Source organism: Fulmarus glacialis, unplaced genomic scaffold, assembly GCF_000690835.1.
Source record: "Fulmarus glacialis isolate BGI_N327 unplaced genomic scaffold, ASM69083v1 scaffold10929, whole genome shotgun sequence".
Lineage (NCBI taxonomy): Eukaryota > Metazoa > Chordata > Aves > Procellariiformes > Procellariidae > Fulmarus > Fulmarus glacialis.
Genome location: NW_009232635.1, coordinates 27,440 through 48,868, shown reverse-complemented (window position 1 = coordinate 48,868; position 21,429 = coordinate 27,440). Strand labels below are relative to the sequence as shown.

Here is a 21,429-nt window from a genome sequence, read left to right as displayed (position 1 = left end):
CGGCACATAAGGCTGCCCCGTAACCCACAGCCCAGCTGAGCACAAAACGCTGCTCCCACGAGCTAAACCCCTCTCTCCTCGGTGAGCGCGAAGGCCAGGGAGGGGACGTGAAGTGGATCGGGATTGCTACTTACTGGTGCCCTCCCCAGCCGAGTGCAAGGCTGGGAGCTGGCTCTCCGGGGGGGTGGGCGGCTCCAGCACCAGGGCCTGGAGCCCAGCGGGGTCTGGGCTGGGGGTCCGAGCAGCCTGGGGACGGCTCTTGTCTTCCTTGCCTTTCTCTCTCTACAGGTGAAGAAACCCGCCCAGGGCGGTGGGGTGCAAAAAACGCATCAGCAACAAAAACCAAGATCCAATAAATGTCAACCAGAAGGAAAAAGACAAAAAATAAGGAAAAGAAATAGAAAATTGGGGAGAAAAAGATCTGAAAAACAGGGACATTCACTGGCTCATACGAAGAACAGCGGCTGCTTTTGGAGATGGGGAGGAAAGCTTTCCATGTGCAGCAAAGAGCAGATGCTGCTGGCACAGGTACTTTGGCAGAGCACAGAGCACCCGGCTCCCCACAGGAGACCCAATACAAGAGTGGCACATGAACCAGCGTTCAGCCTGGAGAGCTGTGGACTATGTGTCCAAATCTGGATCTTTCATGTTGCAGAGCAAGGAGGGGACTGAGGACATGGGAAAGGTTGGGGAAGGGGCAGCGGAGCCGCCCAGAGCCGCTCTACGTGGAGGGCTGATGGGGCTCAACTGTGTCCTGTCCCCTCCCTGTGAATAGAGCATCCCACCTCAGAGCAGCACGGCCTGAGGATGGTCCCTGGTGCTAAGGTGAGAATGGGAATGGCCTGGACAAGGGAAGCAATCTGCAGCAGCATCTGAACTCAAGTTACACCAACAACCTCCTCCACATGTGGATTTAGGCAGGGTATGGGCAACTGCCACGCAGGAAGGCTGAGGCAGGTGATGCCGCTGCTGGATCACACCCTTGCAAATAAATTCCCCCTCCAAAGGGCAAGTTCTTCAAACTATGGCCCAGTGAATGTGCCAGGATATGAAAGAATCATCACTGTAATCATAAAAACGATGAAAATGGGCTTAGTGAAGCACAGGGCAGTCTGATGCGTAGCAGCAGCGAGAGAAGGGTAAGGAAGTCAAACGATCCCCTCAGAGGCCAGCGCACCGCTGGGAGATGAAGAGCTGGGAGGTGCACAGAGAAAACGTGGCCAAAATACAGGAGCCGAGACAGAACTTTCCCCTCCCATTGAGAAAAAAAGTTTGAAAAACAAGCAAGATAAAAACTACTTTTCTCTGGAGAAATTCAACCATGCGTGTCACCAGACTGGAGTCTCAACTCTCTGCTTACCTGATCTCCCTGCTCCCCTGCCTTCAAGGGACTTGGCTGTCCTTGAAGCAAGGTTGTGGAAGTGTTTTAAATAGCTAAGACTTACTGTGAAGTAACCATCAAAGCCTCCGGCAGGACCAGCTCACCCCAAGTTCAGTATTTCACCTGACCCGATTGGCTTTTGTCTTTCAATATAAATCCCCCCAAACACGCACTCTACACGGAGTCCTCGGTCAGCCTCAGCTGAGAGACTGAGACTTGAAGTAGGAAGAGATCACCTTTCTTCTGAAGTGACGGCCTACTGCAAAGTCACCTTTTCTAAATAAAGCTAAGCCTTTAATGCTCCACTTTCACTGGGGAACCAACACCTATGCAGCACCCTGAGCTGCCAGCTTTGTGCCACGCCGCTGAGAGTAATCGGCAACGCAGAGTGCAAAAGCAGTTGCTGAAGGTGGCACCCCTTAATGTGAAAGGTTTGAGACACAAACGTTTCTGCACAAACTTCAGAGAACAGAAAGAGCAGGAAACCACAGTAGAGGATATCACTTACATTCATGCTCATTCAAGTGGCCATGGGCCAGGAAGAGGACAGAGACTGCCATCCTCGCAGCTCTGCCACAGCTGTGCTCCAGCAAATGTCCTCGAGGTTGGCAAATGCAGCCCAGGAGCTCTCGGCTCTGCCTGCCTGCAGCAAGCCGCGGGCAGGAAGATGAGCCGGCTGTTTGGGCAATGGCTGAGCGGCCCGTCCCTGGGCAGGGCGCTTTTTGTCCTCTGAAGGACAAGTGTGCACAGACCACCCCACGTTAGAACATGGGCAGCAAATCGTTTCAAGCACTGGGGAAGAAGTGCTGCCTGGTAAGCAGAGACGAGAGGCCATGAGGCCTAAAGATGAGCTGGGTGAGCAGGACCTTCTCCAAGTCCAGACTTCAACCACTCTCTGCTTGCGTGCCTGCTCACAGGGTGGACAGACACTTGCAGCAGAACAGCATGCCTGCTCTTAACCCGGTGCCCCTTTACCTTTTTATTTCCTCCTCCAGGGACGTGGCTGATGTTATCTAAGGACCCAATTTTCGATTGCACCTTATCTTTGAAGTCCAGTTTCTCAGATTTCACCTCCACCTGGCCACCACCTGGAAGAGAAGAGCACGAGCGGGGTTAGCTCCTGTGCCAGCCAGGGCAAGCTGCAGAGAAAGTGCTCAGGTCTGAGCTGCCGCTCCGAGGTGGCTCAACCAAGCACTGCTGAGGCTGAGCAGAGGGTGAGGACCAGGAAAACAGCAGCAAGAGGGACCCCATGGTGATTTGGGAAACCCAGGAGCCAGGGCAAGTGGAAACCAGGGTAAAGAGACTTTCCAAAGGGTGCTGCAGAGCTGACAGACATCCCAATGTTTTATAGAGCCAAGGGAAGGGAGCTAACCTTATTCCCCTAAACACCAGTTCCCCTATTTATTCCTGAATACTTCCTATTTACAGCGATGTATTGGCACAGACAAGGGTGTCCACGGACCAAATCCCTCCCCTACTACCGAATGGTCAGGCAGACTGGAGAGGGTCTTGCAGTGACAGAGCTGGTAACAGCATCCAGCACCCCAGGGCTCACCCTGATGCTCCAGTCACTATCCCACGTGCCTCCCCTCGCTCCCTGCACTATCCCAATGCTCTCCCCATCTCCGGCTGCACACCACGATGCAGCCTGTGAGCTCCCAAGGACCAGCACTCAGTGCTGCTGGATGCTGTGGAGTCAAAGGGTACCTGGTTTGTGATGGATGTTGCCCAGGGAACCACATTTGGATGTCACGTGGCTCAGGTCGACTGGCTTGTAAACGATTTGAACCTGTCCGTACGAGAAAGGAAAAGGCGATGAGCTTATTGCCACCAGGGCAACCTGGGGAGGGGGAGGCACAACACACACCGGCACCTGATCTGGATTCAAGGGAAAGGACAGCTTAAACCCCAGTAAGGTTAATAATACAAAAGAAACTGTCATCAGAAATGGGAGATCATTAATGCCCGTGTGCAGTAGCCTCTCTTAACATGTCAGCATGCACAAGATCACCTCTTCATAGAGAGAGGAAGTAGAGGCAATTTTAGAGTGCTTAAGTGAGAGAGAAAGTGAAGTGGTAATTAATTTAAGATTTGCATACACATCATCCAAAAAGAGGAGATATACCAGAGAGAAAACGTAAAAAATAAATACCTTTTCTGGTGTAAAACATAAAGCTTATGTCCACAAAAACTGAAAGAACAGAAATGATCAATGTGCACAGAACTTTAAAAAGAGTGACCAAAATATGCATTTCTGAAAAATGCTGTAAGGGAAATAAGGATTAAAAAAAAAAAGCAAAGCAAAGTCTAAATATCTGGCAGGATTTCATATAATATAAATTAAAATGGCAATTATAATATATTAAACCACAATATTATTTCATGATATTATGCTCTGTTTTTTATTTGTTTTACCCATTACATGGGCTCCAGCAATTCCACTTAAACCGCCCCATTCAAAGACCGGCCACGGCACTGTGGCGTGCCTGGGCGTGGGGCCGGCGGCCTCTTGCGCACGGACAACCGGGTTACACGAGACGCACACACAAGGAACGGTTAACGTGGAGCTATTTAGTGGTTATGTTAGCGGTTAAACACCACACTGGAAAACACCAATGACTGGAGAGGTCTGGGACCATCAGACTTGTCAGGGACAGCAAACCACAGCACATACACACCAGCTACATCAGGAGACAAGGGGGTGAGAAAACATCCCCATACCACCAGAAGTTACCTTGGACCCTGGTTTCAGACTCACACCTGTGTGTGAATCAGCTATTGCTGTAGTTAGTGGCGCTGTGCAGGAGGAATCGGATCATCAACACCTCAAGGCTGGTTCCTACTCACTGGCTCTCAGTAATAGCCTGGATTTCAAGGCAAGCGTGTGCTGCTCTCTGTGTTTTCACCAAGCACCACGGCAGGCATGCTGCTCTCATAAATCTCGGGAACGATGTGCCAGCACCAAAGGGACCTTTGCAGAGGAGCTGACTCCTCCAAGCAGCCAGGCAGCCTCTGGACCAATGTGGCCGAAAGCCAGCACAAAGGATTCACAGTAGCCACTGCTCTCCATCAACCTGAGTGCCCTGTGCTGACTCAAAAACCCTGGGGTGACGGTGCAGCCTTCAGTTCCTTCATGTTGGCCCCATGTCCACCGGCCCCATCACCCTCAGAGCTAGGTGTTGGACCGTGGTTGTGCACACCACTGCAAAACACTCCCCCCTCCATCACGCAGCCAGGAAAACGTGGCGGGAACAGAGGCTCGGTGCCACTGTCCCACCGGCACAGAGCCAGAGCACCGTGCACACGGGGCTGCCTTGTCTCCGATGCTCATGCATACCAAAAGGCACGTTTGACAGAGAGTGGAGACAGATAGAGGGGACAAAAGCAACCCTAGGGTCTGGGAGCACATCGCAGACACAGACAGGAAGACAGGGTTGGGGAAAGATCACACGTTTAATGCACTGGGCAGGAGGAGAGCTAGATTCAGTCGGAAGGCAGGAAACAGACCCCAAAAGGACAGCTGGCGCCTTTCTAATCCCAGCCATAACCCCGAAGGGCCTATGAGCAATTCGGGCACCACTGGAACCTGGGACTGAAAGACCTCCCATTTCCAGAGCAAGCAATCAGCAATTGAAACACTTTCTGCTCTCATTCCAGTTCCCTTTTTTTACAGACAGGACTCCATTAACCCTTACCATCCTGCTGGGGAACAGAGAAAGGTCCTCCCCATTTTAGCAAGAAAGGAAAAAGGGCACAGAGCTGCTTGTCTGGGAAACCAGTGCCAGAGACCTGGGGATCACACCTCTCAGCATCAGCAATGCTTACGTCAACTTTTGCCTAATGCATCCCCTTGTCAGAGCATCCACTGGCTTAAAAAACAGATACCAACCCCAGGTTACTGTAGCAACAGTTCATTCCTCTTGAAGCAGCAACGGCTGGGCAGGCAGTCACTGCTGACAGCGTCGTGGAGGATTAAGACACGACGTCCATCAAACCCCCGTGGTCTCTTGTTGCCCCTCTATCGGAGGAGCCCCAAGGCACAGCCTGTGCAGCCACGCTCTGGCCACGTCAGCACATGACTTTGCTCCGAGGGCCCGCACCCAGAGCTAAGCTGCTGTTTTCCGTGTCAATGCAGCCGGCAGCGATCACACGATTTTCACTGCTGGCAGAGCCTAGGGAGGGATGACAACCTCCAGCCAAAAATCCAGATAATTCTTAACCCATTGCAGCCGCTGCAGCTGCGAATGCTTGCACATAGTGTGAGCTCTCAGTGGAGAAAAGGATCAGCTCACCACCCTGTGCTGAAGCTAATTACCAGCCACAGCACAGATAATTCGTGACAAACACTAACTCCTGGCATAACAAGTGGTCCTCCATGCGCCAGGCAGTCCAGCCAGTGCAGGACCCTGGGGTAAGAAAGAGCAGAACAAGCATGGAACCTGCTTCACAGAGGTCTGATCTCTGCAAAGCAGCTCCCCTGGCCTGTTAAATAAATGCAGAATGACATCAAATTTAAGAAGGAGGTTGCAAACCCAGTTATGTCCCAATGCTTACGTGCCAAGCTTCTGCAACACTCTGTTTCTCTGGGAGGGCGTCCACAGAGATCAAGAACAGCACAAAGAAAATCCATCGGCAACATCTGAGGGGCACCAGATAGCTCCCTCAGATGGCTGCAGACCAGGCAACCACAGACCCTGGGTTGCACTGTTTGGGGTCTCAGTGATGCTCCTTCCTTGGTCTGTCATCCTTCCTGGACCCAAACTCTGTCTCCAGAGAGACTGGTGTAAATCCACCAACCTCTGTGGAGTTTCTCCAGGTTTCTGGCACAGTAACTGAAAGCTGCGTCCGGCTATTCAGCTGGCAATGGCTGGAAATGCCAGCATTCAAATCAATTAACTCAGTATTACTTTAGGCTCAGCCTCCACGGGCGTTGCCTAACATACACTGGGCATATTCATCAGCAAGCAGAAGCTGAATATTTGCATGGATCATACTTGCCTGATGGGAATGGGTGGGAACCTGCACTTTCACACATTGTGCAGAGTCATGTGCAATTTAGCAGTACATTAAGCAACGAGGACTGCATTTGCTTATAAATCTATCCGTCTACTGCATCAGCAACTACGTCACTGTCTGCTAGAGGCCACCCATCCTGCAGACAATGAGGCATTAAGCCTTCCAGGTAATGTAAAACCTTTGAGTTAACGGGATGTTTTGTTACAGACATGGTTTCTACATGGGTCAGTTAGTTCTGTGCATGTCAGGCATGTACAGGACTTGTTAGGGTTCATCTACCATGTCTTTTGGGTTAATGGAGTTAAATGACAGCATGTCACCAATGGCTATCTGACGGCAGGGTCGCTGCAGATAGCATTGGCGATTTGGTGTATACAACATGCCACTAATAATGAGGATTATTACAGTGCATTCAAAGTGTGAAGGTACTCACACTGCCTCCTCCCGGGATGTGTTTGATATTATCCTTTGAGCCACACCTGGATTGAACGCTGCTAAAGTCCAACTTCTTATTAACAATCTGCACCTTTGGTAGCCAGAAAAGAGTCATTGCACGTCACCAATAGCTATCTGACGGCAGGGTCGCTGCAGATAGCATTGGCGGTTTAGTGTATACAACATGCCACTTATAATAAGAATTATTATAGTGCATTGAAAGTGTGAAGGTACTCACACTGCCTCCTCCTGGGATGTGTTTGATATTATCCTTTGAGCCACACTTGGATTGAACGCTGCTAAAGTCCAGCTTCTTATTAATAATCTGCACCTTTGGTAGCCAGAAAAGAGTGTGAGAAACAACATGACCATCTGCAGCTTGACCATGCGTTATATCACTGAAACCAGGAACCTGCCTTCCAGTGCCAAAAGCAAAGGAGAATCTCTGGCTTGCTGCATAGATTTGTCTACTCACGGGTTGGAAACTGAAGATGGAGGTGGGCAGGTTATAGCTAGAGATTGGATATGTCTGGCTAGCAAGGCAGCCCTGGTTTCCAGGGCAGAAACACTAGCAAAAAAGCCAGCTCATCCCATTTTCTTTCACTGAACAGAACAGGGAACTTGCTGGGCAGCAAACAAGCTGGAAGGCACCAGTGGTCTGAAACTCAGCTTCTGCAGAGCCAGTGGAAAAAGGAAGGACGGAGCTGAGAGAAAAATGCCTGCTCAGCCCCATCTCCGATGCTGGGCAGCATGCCCCCTCTATAGGACAGAGATATGTGGCCTCGCATTTCAGCAGCTTCAGCAAACTGGGCAAATGGGTGCAGCTGGCTGGGGCAGCAGGCTGGAGAGTAGGAATTGTGTGTCCAGCACTGTCTGGGAGAGGACACCCAAGCTCTGCGCTGTGCCGGGCTCAAACTCCCTCTACAGTTACAAAGAGAAAAAGCAAATGCTGCCAGGGATGCACTCCCATGCCTGCAGTTTTCTTAACTCTTGTATAGATGAGATGAAAAGGGCAGCACAGACCAACCCCAAAGACAGCTGCTCTATTGCATATTCCTAACGCCATTTCGGGTGGGAGAGAGGCTGGAAATGGCTTGGTGCCACAGGGGAACCACATACCATGCTAACTTCACCCTCCAGTCCCAAGGCCTGTCTGCCCTCTCTGCACACACAGAGATTTTTGTACTAATTAATTAAGCTGTTTCCCTTTAGGGCTTGTTTTCCCTATTCGGGTTTTATAAGGGCAGCTATGCTGGAGTGACCCCATGCATAGGAGCAGCTATTCCAGACAAGACAAAGATGAAGATAGTCCCTGCTCCTTCCCCTACATGGACTGGAGTCGCTTTACAACCTACGCAACTATAAACCAGAGGTAAATGCATGTAAAAACCAGCAGGCACACAGGCCTGTGCTCCCTCAGGAGAAAGCCTGTCTGAAGCACAACCCTCATGAGAGGAAAAGAGACACAGCATCCTGCAAGAAAGCAGCGTCACATCACGCTGCACATGCAGTCCCTGGATGACAACATCCACGAAGCTGGCTGAGCAGGCAACCTCGCTGTCCGTTTCAGCATGTCCCCAGCCTCCTGCTGCAAGGAGAGCTCCTCGCTCTACCCTGGTTCTTTAGCACGAGAAGCACCAAGGCTAACACGTGCCTCCAGCGTCATTTTCCAAGCTCACATCAACTAATCCTGCAAATCAGGATCCAGTTCTGCTAGACCAGGCTTTGCCAGAGCAGTACTCAGCGATCCAGCAACAACAGAAGTGCTCAGTCCATGCAGAAATACTGGAAGAGATCTGGCCTGGCTGACTCCTGGCGCGTGTGCCCCACGTACCTTTGCTTCCCTAGGCTGGGGGTCTGAAATCTGCACGGAGAGCAGGCTCCAGACTCATCTTCTGGCCACCCTAAAACCAAACTTGTTGGATCAGCCTCTTCTGCCCCAGCCACAACCATTCTGCTAAGAGCAGCCTTGTATCCTACAAAACCCCCAACAGAGCATCCAGCCATTCTCCCCTGCAAAGAGCAATGAATTGTCCCAAATTCAGCTGTTCTTACTCTTTCAGTGACAACAATAAACAACATGTTGCCTGAGAGAGAAGCTGACAGAGAAAAAAAACTTGTAAAAGCTGGATTAAAAAGAACAAGCAAACAATTTAACCAATTTACAGTAAATGGAAGGGTTCCTTCTAAAATCCCTGAAAAGCAGTGTTTTGTGGGGGTGGCAGGAAAAACTTAAGACCTTGTGCTAAGCAGGCAGGAGGGCTGAGGCCCCGGGACACGGGCAGCTGGAAGGACACATGTTGTTCTGCTCATGACCAATGGCCAGAGCAGCCCTGCCCAGGCTCCAGAGCCCGCCCGGATTGTAGTACAAAGCAAAATGTGCATTGTCCAGTAAAAAGCCAGCCACGGCAAAAAACGCACATAAGGAAACGGAAAAGCACGCTGCTGTTTAAGGTGGTGAAGAGAAGCCATCTCAAAGCCTCCCCCCATGCCAAAGTCAAACATTCAGAGCCACGGAGTTACCTAGTCACACAAAATGGCATGCACCACACTCAGGGAAGATTTGTCACGGCTCTGTTGCATTAGCAGCCGCAGAGCAGTGTCTGCAAGGCAGTATTCCCCCCTGGGGCAGGCAAGCACAAGCACGTGGGGACTCCTGACTGCACTGGCCATCAGATGTGCTGTTCTGTCATTTAACATCTGTGTAAGAGCCACCGGGCCTTCACCAGTCAGAGGAACCAGGTGCTTTCGTGTTTCCACCCATGCAGCAAGGAGGATTTTATAAAAGCCTCAGGACACATCCACACAGGGCAACGGAGCAGTGCAGTGGGTGCTGACCAGCCAACACCACAGCTGGAGCCGTGTAACCACACACTGCTACTCGTGGGGCTGCACGGATGAATTATCTCACACCACTCCCTCACCCAAACTCTCCTCTGCTGGGCTTGCAAAATTAAACACGAGACCCTCGTTCCCAATCACTTGGAGTACAGAGTTCACTTTGCTGCTCATGAAACAGCCTCTATGGGAGTGAAAAGTACTAGGGGTTGAAAGGATAATAGTGCCACCAGTTCTGGCCATGCCACACTGCACCATGTAGCAAGACAGTGCCTGATCGCAGAACGCAATCCAAAACCTTGCCAACATCCAAAATCACAATGTTCTGAAAAACGTGCCAAGCCTGGGACCCTCGCAGGGAGGAGACCATCCTGTCTGCTCGCTAATGAAGAAATGGAGGCAGCGTTGAAGGGACTGCTCCAGATCACACTCCATGCGTCAGCATAGAATTCAGAAACACAACCCTGATCCTGCGACTCGTTAGGGCTGCAGGTCACAATTGGCTCTCCCTAACTGGACACCACAAGGGAATGTCACTCCCCTGGCAGCCAGTCCATACATTGACGTGCCACCCCATGAAAGCCACATCACAAGCTCTCTGCAATCCTTTCTGCGGGACAGCTGTACTGCACTAAGCCAGGCAAGCAATTTCAGGACAAGCATCCAACCCAATCAGCCCAAAAAACTCCAATATCAGAATCAGGCTGGAGATCAGCTGAAGCATGGCTGCTCACTGCTGTATCTCTGGCCTCAGCTGGGCTGCTGCTGATCCAGGGAGGGCTCTCCCCTCCCAGATGCAGCATCAAGCACCCGCTGTCTGTACAGGCAGGCCCCTGGAAAGCAGAGTCCACATTTACCTTGCCACCTCCGGGCTGGTGCTTCAGGTTTTCAGTTGAGCCAATTTTGGATTTCACATTTTTCAGATCAGGCATGGGTGCAGCTGACGGCTGGATGCGGCTCTTGGCAGATGCAGGAGATTTCGGTGGTGTGCGAACCACTGCCACCTTCTTGGGCTCCCTGGCTGGTGGGGTGGGCAGAGAGGGAGTGCGGGAACGGCTGCCTGGAGTCCCGGGGGAACCGGGACTGCTGTAACCGCTTCTGTCTCCAGACTTTGGCTGCTCACCTGAAGTTTGCAGAGGAAGGCAAGCACAGGATAAGCAATCGGGTATGTAACCCCTTCCCCACACACTGCCTGCCTTTATGGCGTTGATCTGCCTGGTCCCAGGGCCCACCCGCTACTCCTAGTGCAGACCATCAGCAGGGGGGAGACGGCTGCACTTTCTTCTACTTTAGTTTGAAGTGGAAACTGTGATTAAAGGGAATTTCCGAGTATCTCAGAAGGAAGATGGTCTTCATTGTCTGGATCATTGGTAAGACTCCCCACCCGAGCGTGACATTAGCATGCATGACAAATTACAGACAAAAGACACTCAAACAAAACCACTCTTCTGTTAGAAATTTGGAAGCATTTTTACAAAATTATTTTATGTAATGAAATAAGGCTGATCACTGAGCAGCTTACAACTAAAAGAAATGGAAGAAGAAAAGAAAACCCTTAAACATCACCTTTCTCAGACTTTGCTGCTGCAGGAGGTGGTTTTTTCTGCTCCTTTCTGCCTGTTTAATGAATGAGAAAGATGCTTAAACATAATAAAGCTGGGAATTTAATTGATTTAAGATTTTATGCAGCTCTGGTTAAGTATGAAAAATATATATATTCAGTGAAATGCACCGTTTTAATGGAAATTCACAATGCCTGATGCTTTCTGGGGTTTTCTTCTCTGAGAATAACAGGCTAATCTCCATTCCTGCAATCGAAGAATTGATCCTCTTGCCCCTGGTCTTTGTAAAATATTGTCAAGAGAAAAGGAATAGATGGATTAAAAAAACCAGAGCTGCCTAAATCTTCCAAATTGGAGGAAATCCCAAAGGGATAAAGCAACTGCCCTCTCCTACACACTGGCAACTATATGAACAGAGCAGATAAAGCAGCATCCAGAAAGGCTCGCTTCAGAGGAATCGTCCCTAGCTCTGCACCCACAGGCCCGTGACAAGCCTGAGCAGCTCCGAATCACCACGCAGGCCTCAGCCTGCTGGCCGTGCCCTTGCTTAGCACTGTGCATGACCCCAGCCTGCACTGGGGCAAATTTGTTCACTACCCCCGCATAATTGCATGGAGAGCCTGGGAGCACCACTAAAGCAGAGTCTCTAGAGTCAGAAACACCATGGGAAGGTGGCTGCACACCGTTCTCGCCATCACCTACCAGAGCTGGGAGGTGTCTTGGGGGCCGTGGATGTCTTTGCTGGGATGCGTGTGGCATTGGTCGAGTTCCTCTGAGCCTGCCCGGCTGCAGACCGCGGCGTGGCCGTCTTCGTGCCACCTCTCATCTCCGGGCCCTGGGGATGCAAGGGGGAAAGGCTGATGCAGGGGGGATCTGCCTGGCATGGGCTATCACCCCTCATGGATCAGAGCCACACGAGACCCTCCAGCTTCCTACCCTGACAGCCCACAGGAGCTCCCACATGTTTCCCCACATGCAGGCATCTGCAACGTGCCTGTTCACACCCCGTTTCCCATCACAGTCACTCCTAGGCTGGCAGAGTGGCTGCGCCCCTTTCCCATGTGAGCCCTTAGCTTCAGCTACATTATTCGCTGCACACTCGGGCCTGGTTAAAAAGTATGTTAAACTCCTTTGTCTGTTCTCCAACTTTCATCGTTTTGTTTCCCCTGACCTGCTAAAATTTTGTACAGAAGACAAATAAATCCATTGACTAGACCAGAGGCTCCATACAGGAGTACAGTGCCAAACTCCAAACACAGAGAAGCACCTCCTTTATCCCCACCTGTAATACACTACTGTAACATGTACATAATCTGTAATGGCATGTAAATAGCAATACGTTATTTATTAGCATGTCTTCTGATCCTGCAGAAAAGCCTCCCCAAATCTATAAACTAACACATCCTCTTTCTGATGACTTTCTAATGCTGGTCTGTGTACAAACCTCATGAAAAACATGCAAGTGAAAATTCACAAGCTGACTGGTCCCAAGGCAGCAGGGAACCAGAACAGAGCCATCACAATCCCCATCATGGTAAAACCATATCCCATTGTTTCTTTCCCTCACCACGGATGTATTTGTATGACTAAACACCACAAAGGGAAACTCCAAGCTACTTTCTGCGTTGCAGAATAAGGATGTGCGTGCATTTCCTATTCTCTGTGTAGCACCTGGCAGATCTGGCTCCGGCACATTTCAAATACATCTGCTGTTTACAGCCAATGCACCCATAAAACACAGCATAAAGCTGCAAAACAAAGAAGAGCATGAAAGAGCATAAAGGGATCTGGAAATGCCTCAGGGAGACCAGGTAACACCCTGCAGCAATGAGATATTTTTGCTGTAACGCAGAGCAAGGGACCTATGTGCTGGTGAGACAGACTCGGTGCTTCGAACACCAAAACTGGAGCCAAGTCTGGCCATGGCCACTGGAAGGTGAAGGGGAAGCACATCCCACCCTCTCCACTGAATGGGACACGGAGAGACTGCCCAGCCAAGCACTGTCAGACTTGTCAGGAACGCTTTAAGGTATTGCCCTAGGCAGCTTTGCCTCTCTCACATCCCATTTCCTTACCTTGGCTTTCGTTTCTTGCGCTCCTGTACTGGCAGGTCGGGATGTGACAGAAGAGACTCTTTTAGAGGTGGAAGCAGGGCTTGAGGGTGTTTTCGAAGGGGTTGTGCTAGAGGAGGTGTGTCGTTGGGGGGGGGTGGAGGGTCTATCGCCTGGGGGTTTGGCAGTGGAAGGTGAGGATTTCTTAAATATGAAAACAATAAAATTGGAACAAAAAAAATCAGTATGGGAGGGAAACAAAAGGGGATCACTGACATTAAATAGGATTAGAAGGTGCAATACATATCTGGGTGTGGGACAGGCGACGGCTGGTACTGCCCTCTCGCTGCAGCACAGAGCTGGGCAAGAGCTGCGGGGCCCAGGGCACTGCTGGAGTTCCACGGCTGCACCGGCAAGCATGGGATACCTCAGCCCTATTCTTCCCACAGGGTGCAGCAACACCCAAGCCCCTTTCTGGGGAAAGTGTCACCCCATGACAGCCTGCCCTTGCCACCGCCCTCCACACCGGTGGCACGTTTTACTATCTGAACTGCTCTATTTACTCCCAAACTCTCCATGTGCTCCGCTGGCAAAGGTACAGCGCTATCAACACCAGCATTTCTGGGAGATGCAGATGACTGCTCCCAGGTCTCTCAACCGCATCATACCTGCTTTGTCAATAATGGATCGATGGTTTTTATCTAGACAACTGCTTGGTGTCATGGCAAATGCCCATCCTGACACAACCCTGCCAAACCTCACTAGAGAAAGACCCAATTTCCCACTGAAAATAATTATATTCCTCACCTTTAATTCTTCACCCACTAAATTGCCCATCAGCTTGTCCATTATCTCACCAGGCACTAGCCAGGATAATGGCCAGCTGAACTAAACCTCCTCCAAATTAGCAGTGTGACAGATACCTTTAAACCCACTATTAAACTCTGTTCCTCACCCAGAACACTGCATCTGCAAGGCCTAGATTATTTAATTTCATTTTTTAATTACATGTCTTGCTCTTTTCACTGCATTGTCCACAATACAGTCCAATGCAGTTTTGAGTTTGCTTTTGCATGGGTTTGCCCCAGCAAAGCCAGCCAGCTGCTTTCCGGTCTCAGGCTGAGAAAATGATTTCTCTAACCACCCACCCAACCCCACGAGCCACATGTTTGTTTTAGATTTGGTTTGATTCCTCGCCCTCAAAGATCACCATGAATTGCACCATCCAAACCGGGGTGAGGGAAGGAAAAATAAAAACACTCTTGAAAGACAGACAGAAGAATGGAAGATAATGGCAAGGTTTCCTAAGAGGCACAACGGCAGTCCAGGAGAGCAGGAGAGGGAGTCAGGAACATGCACAGTACTTAGTGGGCTGACGTCACCTCAGGTTTTATTTTTTAGCTTACCTTCGGTTTCTTTTCCTCAGCTTCAGTTCCTTCCTTGTCTTTGCTGTCAATACGACCTGACAAATGGAAACACACACAGTTACACTTCTTCGGACTGGTCATTAAACTCTAGAGAGATGATAATGCCTGTGCTACAGCAACATGCAGGCTAGGTGGGTGTTCCATGTTCCTGCTCTCCTTTAAATTAAATACTCTCCTTAGAAAGATTACAAAGTCACTCGTTTCTTGCAGAAATACTTCCACATCATAAACACATTCTTTCTAGGTTAACATACTATCCTGTGCATAGGCAGCAGTGCATTAGTCATCACTGGAGCATCAGACACACGCAACAAGGTCTGTATGACACCATTTTGCCCAGATTTGCACTTGGTTCCAGTAGCATCTGTTCAGTTTAGGACAGAACGGTTCTCTTCAACCCTAAACATGAGTCTCCCTCTCTAAAACACCCTCTGGTTCTAACAATCATATATATAAAGACTAAAATTGAAGGATGCCCCAATCCTAGCAGCACCAGGTTGCCCATGATCTCATTTAAAGTTGTTGTTCAGTGTGTTAGCTTTGCAAAGCATTTTTATACCTGGCCATTGTTACTTCCCATCTCTCCCGCCTTCTGCCTCCCCAGCAGACAGTGCGCCTTTGATCTGGGTCAGACCCTGCAGGGTCTTAAGGTTTTAGCTGTTGTCCTACTTGATTCGTATCAAGCTTACAGTGACTCTGGCGATATTTCAGTGTTTTGTCCCATTAGCCTACAAGCACAACAGACTGCAGTATTGCTAATTAGGAGATTAGAAACAAGGAGGAAGTAATGTTTGTACTATAAGGCACTCATAACAAAGACCCTTTTCCCAGTCTTCAGCTAATTCCTCCCTAATCTAGGAGAAAAAGCTGCTGATACTCTCCCCAGTGTTTTGGAAACTTGCCCTGGGGGGTCAGCCCTTTCCCAGTGACATGAACAATGTTGTTAATCCAGCACTGACCCATCCCAGCAGCCACTCCCAGAGCTGCTGGATGCACTACCCTTCCCAAATTCAGTTAAACTACAGACTGGAGCAAGGCTGGAGCTGAACAGCCACAAAGCATCTCTGTCTTTGAAGGGAAAGACCATTAAATAATTAAAGAAATGCCTCCTATTGAATCAGAAACTGGTTGACTCTGGGCAATGCATCCCCAACCCGCCATCATTTTCAGGCTCCGATGCTAGCGATAGCAAGCCATGCCAATGCCCTGCAGCACATGTGCAAAGCTTCCCGCTGGCTTATTAGGTAGTGAACAACGAGAAATATGTTATGAGCTTTAGCTCCAATGGAAAAAGCTACATCAACAATTTCTTCATGAACCCCGCGCAGCAAAGAGCACACTCTCTCTGCCGCAAACCAGAGCAGCATTTCCAGGCTAATGGAAGCAGCCAAGCCAGCTTTTGGGATGCGGCACTGGGGTGAAAGGCAGAGCTCCCCCCCAGGCCAGGCCTTGGACAGCCAGAGCTGAGGAACTACACGGTGAGACACCGTTGGGTTTTAAGGCATGTCCTGCTGCCCCAGTTTATTAACACAATTCAGTGCTAAACCTGCATTGTGACATCCCTCTGACCCCCAGTAAAGGTGGAAAATAGCTTTTGGAGAAAAAAAAGGTCTAAGAGCTGCTCTGCTGGCAGGGATGCTCGTGTATTGAGCAGTGAACTCAGACCTTCACCCAAGACAGCTAAGACTGAGATTGCTGCATGAACACAATAGCTCCAGGGTCTCACTGCCCTCCCAGCCTAGCGATGCACACGCTGTTAGATGCGCTCAAGAGCCAGGCCTCCACACACACAGGCAGCTCCTGCAGAATACCCCAAATACAGCCATCGCGTTGGACCACCCAGGGACATGCCGTCCAGAATTGGGATTGGAGCAGGATGCTTTGTAAGAGCATCGGACGTGCCCTGTAGTGGGCAAAGGTCCAGCTAGCTGCAGACCTTGCCTCCAACAGCAGTCAGTAGTGGATATTTAAGGGAAAAGTACAAGAAACAGGACCAATGTGGGGCCTTTTCCATGGTTAGACCTGCCATCTCACTTGCCTTTTTCCTCCTCCCTCCTCTTTAGGAAAGCCAATACAAAGAGTTATTGGACCAGACAGTGGACACATGCAAACCAGATGGCATGTATCTTGCTGGAACAAGCTGCAGTGTGCGCCGGGTTAGCCCCGCTCTAACATGCGAGAACCACGTCCATCCGCTCTTCGTCTTCTCAGGGAAGGTGCCAGGTGTGAGTTAAGGTGCCCACCCCACAGATCCAAGGAAATCAAAACAAAAACAGGTGAACAAAGCATGATCAGGGACACGCCAGCATCATGCAAGGGACGCAAAACCGAAGCGTAAGGGTCTGGCAAGTATTCCAGGACATCCAGGATTAAATTAAAGAGGGAAGGAGGGGGAGGGAGAAGCAGTGGCGCTCTGTAGATCAGTTCACAGCAAAGGTCCAGGCCATTTCCCAAGCAGCAGGATTCAAGAGGTGGCAGCAAGCTGAAGTACTGGTTCAGGCAGCCTTGTCGTGAGCAAGCCACCGGCAATGTGAGCTCAGGGCAGGCAAATGTTGCACACACCTTTTAGGAGAGGGACACGACTGATGGCTTTATCTTCAACATGGGCACAAGGTTTCTTCTTGGGCGTCCGGCGTTCTCCTGTATCTGGCACAGCCTCTTCCAAAGGAGCATATCTGCCTTCCACATCATCTTTTGACTGAAAGGGGAGTTTGGCTGTTTCTAGCAAGGGTCCAGAATCTTCTCCCTCCCCAGGCTCCGCTTCTTTTTGGGAGATGATTTCAGAAGGCTCTGATGGGGTGACATTTGTGTCTTCTTCCCCCCTCAATGGCTGTCTCCTCTCCTCTTGGTCCTCTCCTGCTTTATGTGATTGAGTTTCAACAAGAAGTTCCTCACTTGATATGTCTTTGAGGACATCTTTGGACTTGTTTTCTTCAAAGGCATATTCTCCAAGAGCTTCCTTGGGTGTTGCTGGACTCAAGCCCATTTTAGGTCCTAGTGAAACATGCTGTCCCACCAGGGAAAGCAAATCCTGTTCCGAAGTTTCATCAATATCACGGTCCTCATCTCTTTCCTGTCTACTGGCATCTTCTTTTAATGGAGCTCTGGTATATAAAGGAGATGGCCCATCTTTAATATGGGAGTCACGTGTGCCACCTGCTCCTGCCAACCCCTCAGTGCGCACATCACGACCTAGCTCTGTTCCCAGTGCTGGATCCGCACCAATGCCTTCTCTGCCTCGATGATCCCACAACCCATTGTTGTCTTCAGATGCTCTGGAGTCTTGGTACATATCCAGGGGTATTGGGATGGTGACCTCAATTCTGGTAGGAGCTGCTGTTGTAGCCTTCGTTTCATGCAACAGAAGAGGCTGCTGAAGAACCCCAGCTACCTGCTTTGTGGGCTGGCTTTCTCTTTTTATTGCATCTCCCACATGCTCCTGAGGGCCAGGCTGTAGCTTTGGAGAGCTTGGCTCCCCTGAAGTTGAAGACACAGGGTACGAAGCATGGGCAAACAATTAGCACAGGCATGTCAAATAGGTAGTCAGTCATGTAATGCTGAAGAGAGACTAAGGATTTCTACTATCAACCTAGAGGAGAAAAGCAAGTCCCACACTGCCCCATTGAACAGACAACTTACTTCTACAGTGGCTTTTGCCTTTAAAGAAACTCTGATCCCCATGGGAATCAGGAACAGTGACAGCCACAGCGGGTGGGAGACCAGACTCCTCCCTGGACCCCGTCTCGGAGGTTGCTGGGGTATCCCAGGCATGTGCCATAAAGACCGACATCTGCCACACCCACGCTCTATGAGCTGGTTTAGCTATAGAGGTTTTCAGAAGCCAAGAACACACCCATTTTCTAATCTAACACCACCACCGGACCATCAGTTTGCTGGTCAGTGACCACCTCTTCTTGTCTCAAGGGCCTGAACAAAACAGGCCAGACACCCTCCCCTCCTGCACAGGCTTACAAATTCCCTGCAGTCCTCTCTTCCCTTGCAGGAGATGTTCCTGCAGACATGGCAGCAGTGACATCCTCTCAGAGCGCAAACCATCTCTGCTTTGTCCTCCAGATCATTTCTATTGGTAATGAGCTCGGGGAAGAGCACTCCTATGTCTCCTCTCTTATTGCTGTGTATTTCAGCAGCCAGGGGAGCAGATAGCCTCAGCGGAAAGGACTATAATTAAAAATGTGGCCGTAGCCACATGGCCACAGCAATTTTGGACTATGCACCCGCTCAGGCTAATCAGAGCTCCAGCACTACTGCCACCATTTGGGCAGAGTAGAAAGTGTGACATCTAAAACCCAAAACTAAAGGTCACAGAGACACAGATATCTCTTTTTGGGTTTTTTGGGGGGGTAAAAGAGAGAATTCTGTTCTATCGCTGATCTCATGCGTGACACAGACCTTTATAATTTCACCCACCAATTGCTGCATTAAGCCGTATATTCCAGTTGAGCTGAAGCTTTTCTGTTAGGAATTCATTCAGCTGAAGCAAAGATGCACTGAACAATGGAGAATTCACCCTGAACATAGGTAAATTGCTTTAAAGTCAACTGCCCTAGTAAGAATGTGCATCTTATATTACGAATTTGTCCAGCTTCAAATACTCCTTAGTCTTTTTTGAGCACGGATCAGGTAAACTAAAGAGCCTAGATCAGAGCACTTCAGTACTGAGATTTCGATTGTTGCTTTGTTAGATTAACAAACAAGATTAAAACAAGAAAAGAAGTAGTCAAGGCTCACTCAGTCTTTTATCAATTTTCTCCCCATTTTAAGAAAATATAATGGTTAAGTGAAACTACCACACAAAGACCTCTGAACTTCTGGTTTAAGAGAAATCTTAAATTGGCACCTATTGGCAAAGAGTATTTGAAATGTGGCATCAAGAAACACCTTTTATAACCACAGGGACTTGAAGGGTGTTTATGCAGTAGCCAGCAGACCGTCCTGGCTCATTTCTTCTGCAAACGAACAGCATGACCATTAACGACCGCGGGTGCAGAGATGTGGACAGTCAGTTCATTAGCTGTACTTCCATACTCCAGGACCTGTCGGGGGTTCTGAGGCAAATGTGCAGCACAAGGTCAAGAGCTGGCAGAATGCCAGTGCAGCACAAACTGTGAATCAGAAGACGCTTCTCCACCTGAGACTCCAAAAGCATTTTAACATGCTCCATCTTTACTGCAAAGATCATTTTTTCAAATCCCACAACATGACAAATGAAGGTAGCTAGTAATAAGATATCCAAGACTCTATGTGTGTATCGATAACCACATTTTCTTCGGAATCAGAGAGAACCATTAAAAGGAAGCAGCACATTATTACCAGTCCACTCTCAGAGAAGTAACAATTTACATAAGAACCTAGAAATGTCATATATAGGTTATATCAGAACTTCAGCTAGCTGCATGTCCCCATATCTGACAGCTGAAAGATCCCAGGACAGTACCGAAGGGTCTTATTAAAAATCTGATGAGAAACAGCAGCTAGAACCAGACTGAACAGGGCAGACAGAAGAGAGAACTTCACGTCCCTCCTGCTAAAAATCTTGATTTTTTTTTTTGTAGTGGCGCCACTATTTTAAATACAGAAGAGTTGCTAGTCCAAGAACCACTGGACAGGCAAGCAAAGGTTTTATTTTAATTGCACGAGCAGACTGCACATAACTGTGCTCATCTGTGTGTGGAAAGCAAAGACAACCTGAATTCTGCCCTGAGCTGAGAAGGCAAAGACTTATTTACTTCTTTAAAAGGCATGGATATCTGTAAATGCACTAATGCGGCGACAAGGAGGAAAGACGCTGCCCAAGCAACTGGAGGAATTTGTTATGTCTACTGCGCAGAAAACTACCTTACAAAATGGGGTTTAACTAAGATTTTAAACAGCACAAATTAGCGCTATGGTGTATTAGTGCTAGCAAGACAGCAATATCAAAGTGAGTTTGAACCCATAAGTCTGCCCCATTGGGCACAGAATTAAGCTAGCACTGGGTGCCTTGGGAAAATCCCGTCCTGAAGTTTTCCATCACGTCTGAACTGAGCAGAGTCAAGAGAGGCTTTCCAGATAGCCAAGAGGTCCCTGGATAATTTCTTGGCTCATCTAAGCAGGTGCACAATTAATGCTCTAAAAACGCTCACTGCCCACCGTGCCTGGCTTTGTCAGCCACATTCCCTAAGACTGGGATGAGAAAAGAACACTCTTAATGTTAAAGTCAGGGCCTCAGTGAGTAGGTTTGAGACATGTTTTACATTAGAAAGAGACACAGTAATTAGAGTTAAACAATTCACTTATTTTGTGTGTGACATGCAAGGCCCAAAACTGATTCTGTTCAATGCTGAGCAGTTCCTCCTGGCTAACTGCACCATCCCAACTCTGTTTATTACCTTTTCTAGCCTCGAGGATACCCTGTTTTGCAACTGGTCAAACAAGCACCAGGGCTTCAGCCACCTGAGAGAGAAATTTGGTGCGTGAAAAGCTGCAATTCCCTGAAATGAGTATGTTGGAACGTTCAAAGCATGTATGACCTTCCCCTGTCAGGAACAGGAAGAACTGCACAACTGCTCGTACACTGCAGAGCATTTACATTACAGAAGAAAATTCCCAAGCCATTAGCAACCAGCCGCACATGTGGGCAGCAATAACTGGAACCCAGTGACAGATGATTCACTAACCTTGAGCGGCATCTCCTGCAGCGTGGTCCTCCAGGTTGGGAG

General features: G+C 49.2%; 1 protein-coding gene across 1 annotated transcript in view; it reads right to left on the bottom strand.

Annotated features, from left to right (window-relative positions):
- LOC104082032 (microtubule-associated protein tau-like) overlaps positions 1-21,429 on the bottom strand; it is a gene marked incomplete at its 3' end in the record, with an annotated part of 26,630 nt that overhangs the window by 442 nt on the left and 4,759 nt on the right. The window contains exons 5-15 of the mRNA XM_009584984.1: positions 21,388-21,429; positions 17,273-18,187; positions 14,690-14,745; positions 13,308-13,487; positions 11,935-12,067; positions 11,237-11,287; positions 10,528-10,793; positions 7,071-7,163; positions 6,831-6,923; positions 3,089-3,170; positions 2,357-2,469 (exon numbers count right to left, since the gene is read on the bottom strand). Of these exons, the coding sequence (XP_009583279.1) occupies positions 2,357-2,469; positions 3,089-3,170; positions 6,831-6,923; positions 7,071-7,163; positions 10,528-10,793; positions 11,237-11,287; positions 11,935-12,067; positions 13,308-13,487; positions 14,690-14,745; positions 17,273-18,187; positions 21,388-21,429 (2,024 nt within the window). The remainder of the gene's footprint in view (positions 1-2,356; positions 2,470-3,088; positions 3,171-6,830; positions 6,924-7,070; positions 7,164-10,527; positions 10,794-11,236; positions 11,288-11,934; positions 12,068-13,307; positions 13,488-14,689; positions 14,746-17,272; positions 18,188-21,387) is intronic.